Source organism: Pteropus alecto, unplaced genomic scaffold (genome assembly GCF_000325575.1).
Source record: "Pteropus alecto unplaced genomic scaffold, ASM32557v1 scaffold432, whole genome shotgun sequence".
Lineage (NCBI taxonomy): Eukaryota > Metazoa > Chordata > Mammalia > Chiroptera > Pteropodidae > Pteropus > Pteropus alecto.
In genome coordinates this window covers 216,380-227,430 of record NW_006432235.1, presented here as the reverse complement: position 1 = coordinate 227,430, position 11,051 = coordinate 216,380, and the positions used below count along the sequence as shown (strand labels likewise).

General features: G+C 52.9%; 1 protein-coding gene across 1 annotated transcript in view; it reads left to right on the top strand.

Annotated features, from left to right (window-relative positions):
- Positions 1 to 9,411, top strand: part of PRKCG (protein kinase C gamma) — a 17,838-nt gene extending 8,427 nt beyond the window's left edge. The window contains exons 8-19 of the mRNA XM_006907154.3: positions 343 to 477; positions 742 to 829; positions 1,124 to 1,153; positions 2,990 to 3,142; positions 3,458 to 3,646; positions 4,267 to 4,358; positions 4,447 to 4,509; positions 4,624 to 4,762; positions 5,717 to 5,797; positions 6,869 to 6,976; positions 8,143 to 8,283; positions 8,507 to 9,411. Coding sequence (XP_006907216.1) covers positions 343 to 477; positions 742 to 829; positions 1,124 to 1,153; positions 2,990 to 3,142; positions 3,458 to 3,646; positions 4,267 to 4,358; positions 4,447 to 4,509; positions 4,624 to 4,762; positions 5,717 to 5,797; positions 6,869 to 6,976; positions 8,143 to 8,283; positions 8,507 to 8,695 — 1,408 coding nt within the window. The 3' untranslated portion in view covers positions 8,696 to 9,411. The remainder of the gene's footprint in view (positions 1 to 342; positions 478 to 741; positions 830 to 1,123; positions 1,154 to 2,989; positions 3,143 to 3,457; positions 3,647 to 4,266; positions 4,359 to 4,446; positions 4,510 to 4,623; positions 4,763 to 5,716; positions 5,798 to 6,868; positions 6,977 to 8,142; positions 8,284 to 8,506) is intronic.
- The last annotated feature ends 1,640 nt before the right edge of the window (positions 9,412 to 11,051 follow it).

The following is an 11,051-nucleotide window of genomic DNA, read 5'->3' as shown; positions in this document are numbered from 1 at the left end:
TGGCAGGGAGAAAAAAAGAAAACTGACAAAAAGACAGAAGAATAGAGACTGGAGGGAAGAGAGGGGCACAGAGACTCTCAGTAGGAGAGAAACAACCAGGAGACAGGGATGGGAAGGGGCCAAGGGTGCCGCGTGAGGAAGGAAGAGAGACAGAGCTATCTAGGTTTACTAAGGGCCCCATGTTGGCAGAGAGATCCCCTACCTGAGGACTGCAGTGGAAAGACACTTCACAGAGCAGGAAACAGACTCCAGCTTGCTGGGTTAACTGCCTCCTCCAGTAGCGAGGATGGAAAGTAGGGGAGCCTGGGACTGGGCCCCTCACTCTGCCCCACCCTTCTCCAGCAACCTGAAGCCAGGGGATGTGGAACGCAGGCTCAGTGTGGAGGTGTGGGACTGGGACCGGACCTCCCGCAATGACTTCATGGGCGCCATGTCCTTTGGTGTCTCAGAGCTGCTCAAGGCACCGGTGGACGGATGGTGAGGGCCAGGATGGGGCGGGTGGTCTCAGCATTTCCACCTCTGTCTCTCTGTGTGGTCTCCCTCTAGACCACCCTTATTCTCCCCCTGCGCTCCTCTCTCACCCTATCCCCCTCTCTCCTTATCTCACTCTTTCTCTCCATCTTTGTGTCTGTCTCTCTGTGTCTCTTTCCCCACTTCTAATGTTTCTGCCTCTCCCGTGGGTCCCCCGGCCCACCCATCATCCCCACTCCTGCCCGGCTCTGGTCTCCGTCTGTATGTCAGGTACAAGTTACTGAACCAGGAGGAGGGCGAATATTACAATGTGCCGGTGGCTGATGCTGACAACTGCAGCCTCCTCCAGAAGTTTGAGGTACCCTGACCCTGGCTTCTCCAAGGGGAGCCCAGCCCAGCCCCCCACAGTTCAGAGCTGGCCTTTCCCATATGCCACTGTTGGTGGCTCACTGGTCCTGGTACTATGATTACCAGAATATCCTGGGGCTCCTTCAACTGCTTTTCTAGGAAACTCCTGCCCCAGGGTCTGATGGGAATTCAAGTTCCTATCTATCCCTGTGGCTCGGGAGTTTGGGGGGCTTCCAACCATTGCTCCAGGGCAATCTCCTACTTCTCTGGGACTCTGACACTTGCTTTCTCTCCCCGCCCCCAGGCCTGTAACTACCCCCTGGAACTGTATGAGGTGAGTGGAGCTGAGGCCTGGAATGGAGACAGTTTCATTCCTGTACTCTATATCTCTCTCCCCCGATTAAGTCATTATTTCTACACACACTAGCCGAGTGCATACTTGGTGGCAGGATTTTGCTGCTGAGTAATCCTAGGTGAATCTGACTCTCAGGCAACTCCCCAAGGTAGGGACAGAGTCACAATGATATGATACTTAAATTGCAAGATAATGGACCAAATCAGAACCCAGGGCACTAAAGAAGCATAGAGGAGGCACTAACCCAGCTGAGGGTGGTGGAGGAGGTGATCAGGGAGGACTTCCCTGAGGTGACACCTGAATTGATCCTTGCATTTTCTACTATCACTGTGGCCTCCCTCTCCTCCATTCACTCACTCACTATTTCTGGAGGTGTCTCATTAGACAAGCCCTGTTCTAGAAGTAGAATCAGGCCATTTCCTAGGGTGCTTGCTCCTCTTCTAGTGTAGGGGAAAGTTACAGATGGAGACATTCACCACCAGAAGGCATGCATTTGATAATGGAGGGGGCCTCAGACACCAAGGGGAAGGTCCCAGAAACACTTGGCACAACCTGGGAGAGTCAGAGAAAGCTTTCCAGAGACATAAGGGGCAGGATTCTCCAAGCCAAAGAAAGGGAGACCAGACTTCCAGGCCAAAGGAAGAAATGCTCTCTTCCTCATTTATTCTTTTGCAAAATATGTCGTTGAGCCCCTCTGTGGGCAAGGCATGGTTCTAGTTGCTGGGGATATAGCAGCAAACGAGAGAGAAAAAAATTCCTGCCCCCGTGGGGCTTACACAGGGAGGAAAACATTAAACAAAAGAAGTAAACAATATGTTAGAAGGCATGAATGACGTGGAGAAAAATAAACATTGAGAAGGATAGGGAGTGCTGTTAGGGGAAGTTTATGTCATTTTAACCGCAGTAAGCAGAGAAGTCTTCCCTGAGAGAGTACTATGTGGCAAACACATAAGGGAAGTGAGAGAATGAGCCATGAGGATAGCAGACAAGAGAGTTCCAAGCAGAGGGAAGAGCTCGTGCAAAGGCCCTGAGGTTGGGGCAGGCTAGCGCAGCAGAGAAGAGAGGTTGGGGGAGGAGGAAGCACAAGACGAAGGTGTCATTCACTGGAAGGATTTTGGCTTTTAAACAGTGATTTGGGAGGATATCAGAGGTAGCCTGAGATGATTTAGATTTGAACAGCATGACTGCCTCTGTGTAGACTAGATGGTGGAAGGCAAAGGTGGAAGGAGGAAGAAGCCCATCTTGAAGACCAGGTAGGAGCAGCAGGTAGCCTAGCCAGGGGGGCAGTGTGGGTGGGTTCAGATCTTGGGTCTGCTCTGAGGGTTGAGCAATAGGGATTACATTCAGCACCACCTCCCGAGGTCACCACTCTCTACCCTCTTGCTGAGACCTCCTCTGTTCCAAGCCATGTGCTGGGTGCCGCTGGAGAAACAGACAGGAGGAGAACAAATGGTCCAGCTTTAATGGACTTTGATTTTCGGCTTTGTGTTTGACCCACTGTGTGATTTGGAGCAAGTTACTTCACATCTCTGTGCTAGTTTTCTCTAAAATGGAGTGGGGGTGATAACGGGGTTTTCCAGAGGATTTATGACATATAGTCAGCTCTCTAAGGGTTAGTTAAATAATAAATGAACCCTGTGGCTACAGGAAGTCATAGAATGTTCTTAAGCCAAATTGAGCATGTGGGGACAACTTTTATTTTCTCTTCATCTCTCCCCACCTCTTTCATTCTTGGACACTGTCTCTCTTAAGGGCAGCCCCTTACGCCCCCTGTCGGGGGTTTGACTACCTCTGGATTTCTCCCCTTTTTCACAGCGAGTGCGGATGGGTCCTTCCTCCTCTCCCATCCCCTCCCCATCCCCTAGTCCCACAGACTCCAAGCGCTGTTTCTTCGGGGCGAGTCCTGGACGTCTGCACATCTCCGACTTCAGCTTCCTCATGGTTCTGGGGAAAGGCAGCTTTGGGAAGGTTGGACCCCTGGGGCTGTGGGGGAGGGGGATGTCTTGGGGGGAGATCATGTTCTGGTCCTTAGAGGGAAAGTAAAAAGCAGGTGACACTAGGCTACTGAGTCCCCAAAGAGAGCTGATAGGCCCCTTGGGGCCCTGGAGAAGGGAGGCATAAATATACGGATGCTTTCCCTGAGGGAGTGGTTGGCAGAGTGTCCCCTGAGAAAGAGAGGAAGGACCTGGGATTCCCGTTCCTGTGTCTCTGAAAGGGAGGGGCAGGGACCTGCACCCCTAAGGTTCCCACAATGGACTGGGCCTTTGGGGCCTGTGTCTCCAGGTGATGCTGGCCGAGCGTAGGGGCTCCGATGAGCTCTACGCCATCAAGATCCTGAAGAAAGACGTGATTGTACAGGATGATGATGTGGACTGCACCCTGGTGGAGAAACGTGTGCTGGCCCTGGGAGGCAGAGGCCCTGGAGGCCGGCCCCACTTTCTCACCCAGCTCCACTCCACCTTCCAGACCCCGGTAAGGATGGAGGGGGCACAGGCTGGCTCGGGAGCCCTGCCTCATCCCCCCTGGATGGATCAGGCATCTGCTCTGGGATTCTGAGTTCATAGCGAGGTGGAAGAACTTCAGGCTCTCTGAATGGGTGTGGCCAACTTCTTGGATTTTTATGTTATTATCACCGTCGTCATTATCTCCATCATCACCATCATCATCTTCATCAAGTGCAAGTGAGGCCTGAACAACTTTGGTTTCTAATATGTGTCCAGAACTGCCTATGTGTGTGAATAGGTGTGGAAAAAAGGGTTGCGGGTCCCAGGATTTCCAGTGAATAGTGGCCACCAATTTTCAATTCTGAGAGGTTGGGACCAGAACCCCGGTGGTTCTGAGTAACGGGATGGGTCGGGTGGAGATTTTGAGTTGGCCTTATTAGAATCTTCGGGGCCTCCCGGGGGGCGTGGCCAGTTGCTCTGGATTTCTGATTGCGTGAGTCCCTAACCTTTCACGTCTGTCTGGAGTGGGCAGAAACCTTCCATTTAGCGACCCAGCTGCGCCCACTTAGAATGCTGGACGCCCAGGCCTCTCTGCGCCGCTCTGCTCAGTCATGTCCTCGCCTCTAAGCCACGCCCACTCCTCCCCAGGATCGCTTGTATTTTGTGATGGAATATGTCACCGGGGGCGACTTGATGTACCACATTCAGCAGCTGGGCAAATTTAAGGAGCCCCATGCAGCGTGAGTGTAGGCCAAGGTGAGGGTGGAGGGCAGGTGGATGGGGATAGGGTCCAGCTATTGACCTCTGACGCCACACCTCCCTCCCCAGGTTCTATGCAGCGGAAATCGCCATTGGCCTCTTCTTCCTTCACAATCAGGGCATCATCTACCGGTGAGCAGCCCCAGGCCTTTCAATGGAGGAAATAAGACCCCTTGATGGGGAGGGATTTGAACTTACTGCTGCAGCCCTTCCTGCGATTCCTATCCACCCCACCCCTACCCTCAGGGACCTGAAACTGGACAACGTGATGCTGGACGCCGAAGGACACATCAAAATCACTGACTTCGGCATGTGTAAGGAGAACGTTTTCCCTGGGACCACGACCCGCACTTTCTGCGGGACCCCGGACTACATAGCCCCCGAGGTAACTGTAACTCCGCTGCCCTTGGCGCTCTCTGAGTGGGTAGTCTAGCATTAACCTGACCCTGGGGTCTTTATGTGAGTTCCCGGAGTTCTAAGGGAGAGCAGCTGCAGAGAGGCGAAACTGGATCTCTAAATAGGCAAAGTGGGCGGGGCCTGTGGGTGAGTGTTTGAGCCGGACTAGCTCATAGGCATTCCAAAAGAACAGGGCCTGTCACTGAACTGTTGTAAACGGTGGAGTTGATTTCCAGTTACTCTGAGTGTGCAGGCCAGTCTCCTGAGAAGATGGAGTGTCACGAGGCTGTGTCCTGAATATTTCAAGGAGGCAGAGTATGCTCTGACTTTGTGAAGGGGAGTGGAGCTACAGGTCTGATGGCATATAAGTAAATAGTGTGTCCTGACTTCTCTCAGTGGAAGGAGGAGGTGGTGTTTGTGATGCCTTGATCTTTCCTGGTGATTCGATGTTAGTGCGTGAATGAATAACCAAGGTCAATGGTTTCAAATCCTGGCTGGTAATCAGAATCACTTGGGAAGGTTTTGGAAAATAAACAGATATTTCCTGCCTCTGACTCTGGCCTGTTGAGATTGGAATTCTTCAGGGCTGGGAATGAACCTGAAATGCATCCAAATTTAAGAATCTCTGGTCTCTGAAATTTAGCCCTGTGCACCTGATATTGTAAGGCGAGGATACAATCACCTAAATGTTTTAGGTGGCTGGAACTTATGACTTGGCCCTTAGCTGGTCTTTGGATTTGGCACCAAAGGAATGTTCTAAGTAAGTAAAGCTTGTTTCCCGGATTTCCCAAAGAATGGCGCTCTGGCCAAGGTATTTTGAGTGCGGAAGAGTTTGTGCTGGAAGTCCTTAAAGTGGGTAGGGTGTCCAAGGGTGAAGCCAGAGGGATCCTAGGCTTCTTAAAACACAAAGCATGATTCCTTGCCTTCTATCCTCCCCCGATAGATTATTGCCTACCAGCCCTATGGGAAATCTGTCGACTGGTGGTCCTTTGGGGTGCTGCTGTATGAGATGTTGGCGGGACAGGTAAGGGAAGCTAGGGAGAAGCTGGCTTATCTAAAGGCAACGCGGAGTAGGGCACCAGCTGTTACATGGCTGTTGTCTCAAGAATAACAGGTTAAGAATGGACGTTCGTAGTCTAAGGAGGTGCTAAGCAGTGGGGAAGGTCACGCCCATGTGGCGCTGTCTGTGGTGCTGAAGCATCTTTCCACAGGCAGGGGTTCTTCACCTCTTTTTGATGCCACGGACCCCTTCTCAAAACAGTGTTTTCAAATGCATAAAACTAAAATAATAAGATCACAAAAGAAATCAATTACATTGAATTATGATTATCAAAACTTTAAAAATTTAATTGAATCTAACTTAACCAACTAAATTTTTTTTATTTCAATGTATACATTTATCTAAATATTAAACACTTGGATGTAGACATATATGTGGTGTCCTACTAATGAATTATATAATAATAATATCTCACAGGAATAGGAAGTAAATAGGAAGGTCTACTAGTAATTTTGAAGTAGAGATGAATGATATTTTAATAAGAAAATATCTGTGATTTCTATTGGCAGTGAAGCCACAAGTACTACTGTTATGATTTGTTGCCTTCATTCATAATCAAAAGAAATGCTAGATTTTGGTTAGATGTTTTTTAAAAAAAGGATGCATTTTCCCCATCCAAGTTCATGGACCCCCTCAATTATGTAAACACTCTAGACCTCACAGTAAGCATCTGGCCTTTGCATTGCTCTTCCTAGCCCCAGAACACTGGAGACCACTTATCTAACAAGAATACTTGTACAGCTCTCTCTGCAGTTTTCTCTCTCTTCTGTTTAAATGACATATCGCCTAATTAACACCCTGCTGATTTACACAGCAGAGAGAGAGACAGAACAGCAAAGAGGTGCAGTGAGTGAAAGCATCTGAGTTAGGAAACCAGAGCATCTGAGAGGGAGGAAGATAAAGCTTTGGTGGTTTGCTCATAGTTTTCCCTAGGAAGTTGGGGTTGGGGGTCGTGTTCATGGTGGGGGATGAGGGTGTAGAAGGTGGGGAGAGGTAGTACATCAAGTCTCTGATTTATCCCCTGTATTTCCTTAGCCCCCCTTTGATGGGGAAGATGAAGAGGAGCTGTTTCAGGCTATCATGGAACAAACTGTCACCTACCCCAAGTCTCTCTCCCGGGAAGCTGTGGCCATCTGCAAGGGGGTAAGAGCTCCCTAACTCCCAGATTGTTCAGACTCACAACCCATGTGCCCAAGTGCTGCCATCCAGGGTTGCCCACACAGTGTCTCTGTGCATTAGAAAGAGGCTCTTGCTCCTCAAGTAACTTCACTTCCATCTGCTGGGAAAGTTTATATAATACAGATATTTTGTTTAAACAATATTTTACTGCCCTGCTGCCACCTCCAGCCCAAGGATGGCCTCAGTCCCATCCTTCTCTGCTGTCCCCACTCCCTAGCTCACTGCAGGAAGGGCCGGAAGGCCAGAGCCTGCCTCTCCAGGACCAGGTGGGACAGATGAACCTTGTCCTCCTGTGGGATCTTGGGCAAGTCACTGAAACTCTGGGAGCCTCAGTTTCCTCTTCTGGGGTTATGGAGTTAATGCAGGAGAGAGAGAGCCTATGGCGGCTTTTCGACAAGGTTAAGCACACTTCTTCTGGCTCCTGTCTCCATGTCTCCCTGATTGCCTCTCTCTGCCTCCAACTACATATACTGGGGCCTTCTGTGTCTCTCCCTTTCCTCTGTGTCCTTTGGGATGTCTGTCCGCCTTTTGCATCTCTGCCCTTCTCTCCCTGGGTCTCTGTTACCTTACTCCCCCCACTCCCATACACACACACTCTGGATCTCTGTTCTTCTCTCCCTGGATCTCTCTCCTCTTCTCTTTCTGGTTCTCTCCTTGCCCCTATTTCCTTCATCTCCAACCTTCTCTGGGTCTCTGTCTCTCCCCCCCACTCCGGGTTTCCCCCTATCTCCGGATCTCCGTTCTCTCTTTTCTCTGTGTCTGCAACCTCTCTCTCCCTCCCACTCCCCCTTTCCTTCTCTCCCTCTTCCTCTATCCCTCCATCCCCTTCTGTAATTCTTTACTTGTCCCCTTCCTCTCTGGGTTTCTCTGACCCTGATTTTTCTCTTTCTCCATCTGTCCTCGGGGTTCATCTACCCCATTCTCATTTATTCTCCTTTTCTCTCTTTCTGTCTTGGTTTCCGCTCTCCCCATCTCTGTCCCCACCCCCTTGCTATTCTTCTCTTCCTGGATTTCTGTACTTGTGTTTCTCCCTTCCTCCTCCTCCTCTCTCTTCCTCTCTCCCCTCCCCTTCTCTGGGCCTTCCTGTGGGGGACTCTGTCTGTCTCTCCGTCTCTCTGTGTTCCCCACAGTTTCTAACCAAACACCCTGCTAAGCGCCTGGGTTCAGGGCTTGATGGGGAGCCCACCATCCGTGCCCATGGCTTTTTCCGCTGGATCGACTGGGAACGGCTGGAACGGTTGGAGATCCCACCTCCGTTTAGACCCCGCCCGGTAGGTCATCTTCTAGAAAAACCTTGGTCCCTGTAGGTGGGACACCCAGGAGCTCCGATACCTATATGAGGTATTGGGCGGGGTTCCCTCTGAGGAGACTCCTAAAGGGAGGTCATGAGAGTATGCAGAGATTCCAAAGGAGACGGGAGATAGATTTGGGGGACAGAGACAAACACTCAAGGAGTGGGCAACTGTCACGTTTCCCTCGCCGTGTTTCCCACAGTGTGGCCGCAGCGGCGAGAACTTCGACAAGTTCTTCACGCGGGCAGCGCCAGCGCTGACACCCCCGGACCGCCTAGTTCTGGCCAGCATCGACCAGGCAGATTTCCAAGGCTTCACCTACGTGAATCCGGATTTCGTGCACCCGGATGCCCGCAGCCCCATCAGCCCAACGCCCGTGCCAGTCATGTAATTCCACCCACCGCCACCAGGCGTCCCCACGGCTCCCTCCACCGCGCCAGCCTCGGCCCCGTTTCACCATCTCATTTCCAGTTCTAGATCCTGCTCCCCAGCATTCTGGCCCCTGCCCCTTGGGTGTTAGATGCCCTTCTCGAGCGTCCCTGGCATTCGCAACTCTGTGCAGTCTCTGGAGCCGTCCTGTGCTCTAGATTCTGCTGTGCTGAGCCCTAGACCCTCACCCACCTCGGTGTTCAGGACTGCTCCACCACGTTCCAGAATCACCACCGTGCCCACTCCGTGGGGTTCTAGACTCCATCTTGGTAGACTCTCCATCTCTCCTTTTTATTTTTATTTATTTATTTATTTTTGTTCTGGGAAATAGCCTCATGAAGCAGTCTATTCCAGACTCGGATTCCAGGACAAGCCCCTACTTCCAAGGCCCCGCCCATCCCCACTCCATTCCGCAGTCAGTGGGAGGCTGTGCCCCACGTGCTCCAGTGCCCTCTTCCAAGCTCCGGGGATTCCTGGGGAGCGTGGAGGATCTTTTCCCCGTTCTTAGTCAGCTTTCATTCTAGACTGCCCCATCCTAAATTCATCCCTGCCCACCTGCCAGGTGCATGGCTCCAGGCCTGCTCGGAACCCCGCCCCCACTCCATGCCTGCTGCTCTTGGGGACCCCCTCCCCTCCCACACACACTCCTCTCTGCCTCTCCTATTCGGTCACAGCTGCTGGAGAATAAATTTGGGATGCTGACGCTAAGGTGTTGAATGTTTTCTTCTAAGCTTGAAGATGAAGGGGATGTGGGGGTGGGACAGTGAGTGTACACAGAAACAAACAGAGAGACAGAGGCTGGGGAGGGGCCAGCGGAGAGAGAGAGAGAAAGGGCGCAGAACCATAAAGAGAGGAGATACCCACAGCCTGAGAGCAGAAGAACAGGGAGACAGACGGACCCACAGAGAGCAAGCCACAGATAGGACCAAAGGGCACACATGCACAAGGAGGGGGATCCCGGGCACAGAGACGCAAGCACACACATACTCACCCAGAGCCACACACAAGCTCACAGACACACAATGAGACCCAGATCCTGGGGAGTCCTGAGAGGGTAGATGAAAGGCAAGCCTCCCACTGAGAGACCTGGGGACGTGATCAGAGGGACAGACTCCACAACAGAGAAACCTGAGCGACCAGAACCCGGGAGCTTAAGGGCCAGCGACCGAGGCAGCAGGCAGATGCGCCCTTCGAGCTCCTTCCCTTGACCCAATTGCGAGAGAGGGAGTGGCGAGGACAGTGCAAATAGACTACACATCCCAGCAGACACCGCGGCGGACCCTTCCCTCAAGTGCGGCCCCTGGCCTCCAGCATTGATGGGAAATGTAGTCCCTGGACGGCGGCAGGCTGGTCGAATGATGTGCCTATGTCTGTGCGTTTGGAGGGACTGAGCTCCAAAGCTTTGCAGGCTCCCTCGATGAGCCCGGCTTCTCTTCATCTCTCTTGGGTTTCTGGGACTCGGTCCAATTGGATGCTAGGGCTCCCCACTGTCTTCCTCAGAACAGCCGCGGTACCCCCATCCGGTGCCTACGGCCCCCAGCCCCCATCAGACCCTCGGCGGGCGGCCTGCCCCTTTAAGAGTGGCCCCGCTGACATCACGGCGGGTGGTGGTGGGGTGCTGGCTCGGCTCCCGGCTCCGCGGCGGCTGCAGGACCCGGCTCTGCTCTGCACCTGCCTGCTGCTCTGGGGACCCCGGCCCGGGACGCCCCCTCCCGCCTCCTCCAGCCTCCCAGACCTCAGGCTCCGCCCAAGGCCTGGCCAGAGCCCCATTGCTCATCGGGGACCTCCCCCAGGATTGACCCTGCTGTCTTTCCTTCTCAGGGTCTCTCTCTCTCTCTCTCTCTCTCTCTCTCTCTCTCTCTCACTCAAGGTGTCTGGGTCTCAGCATTTTCAGCCAAAGGCCTCTGAGCGTCTCCCTGTCTCTGCCTCGCTGACCACTCCACTCCCAGGGCCCTAGAATCTCTGAGCCTGGAGGAAGCAGGGGTCTGGGACCCGGTCTCTGCCTTTCTTTTTCTATCTCTGTCTCTTTTAGGCCATCTCTGTGTCTCCTCCGGTCCCCAGACCTGCGAGTCTCAGGATTTCTCAGCCTCGAGGTCTGGGTGTGACTGGGTCCTCGGCTGTCTCTCACCCCTCCGTGTGCCCCTGCCCCTCTCGGCGCTCTGCTCTGTTTCTATTCTTTCCCTCCTTGCCTCCCCCATTCTCAAGGCCCCTCTCCCTCCCTCCTTGCATCCTTCCCCCTCCCTCCCCGCCCCTCCCCTCCTCGCGGCAGCCAATGAGCGGCCGCCGGTCCCAGCTCCCGGCGTCGACCGCCGAGTGAG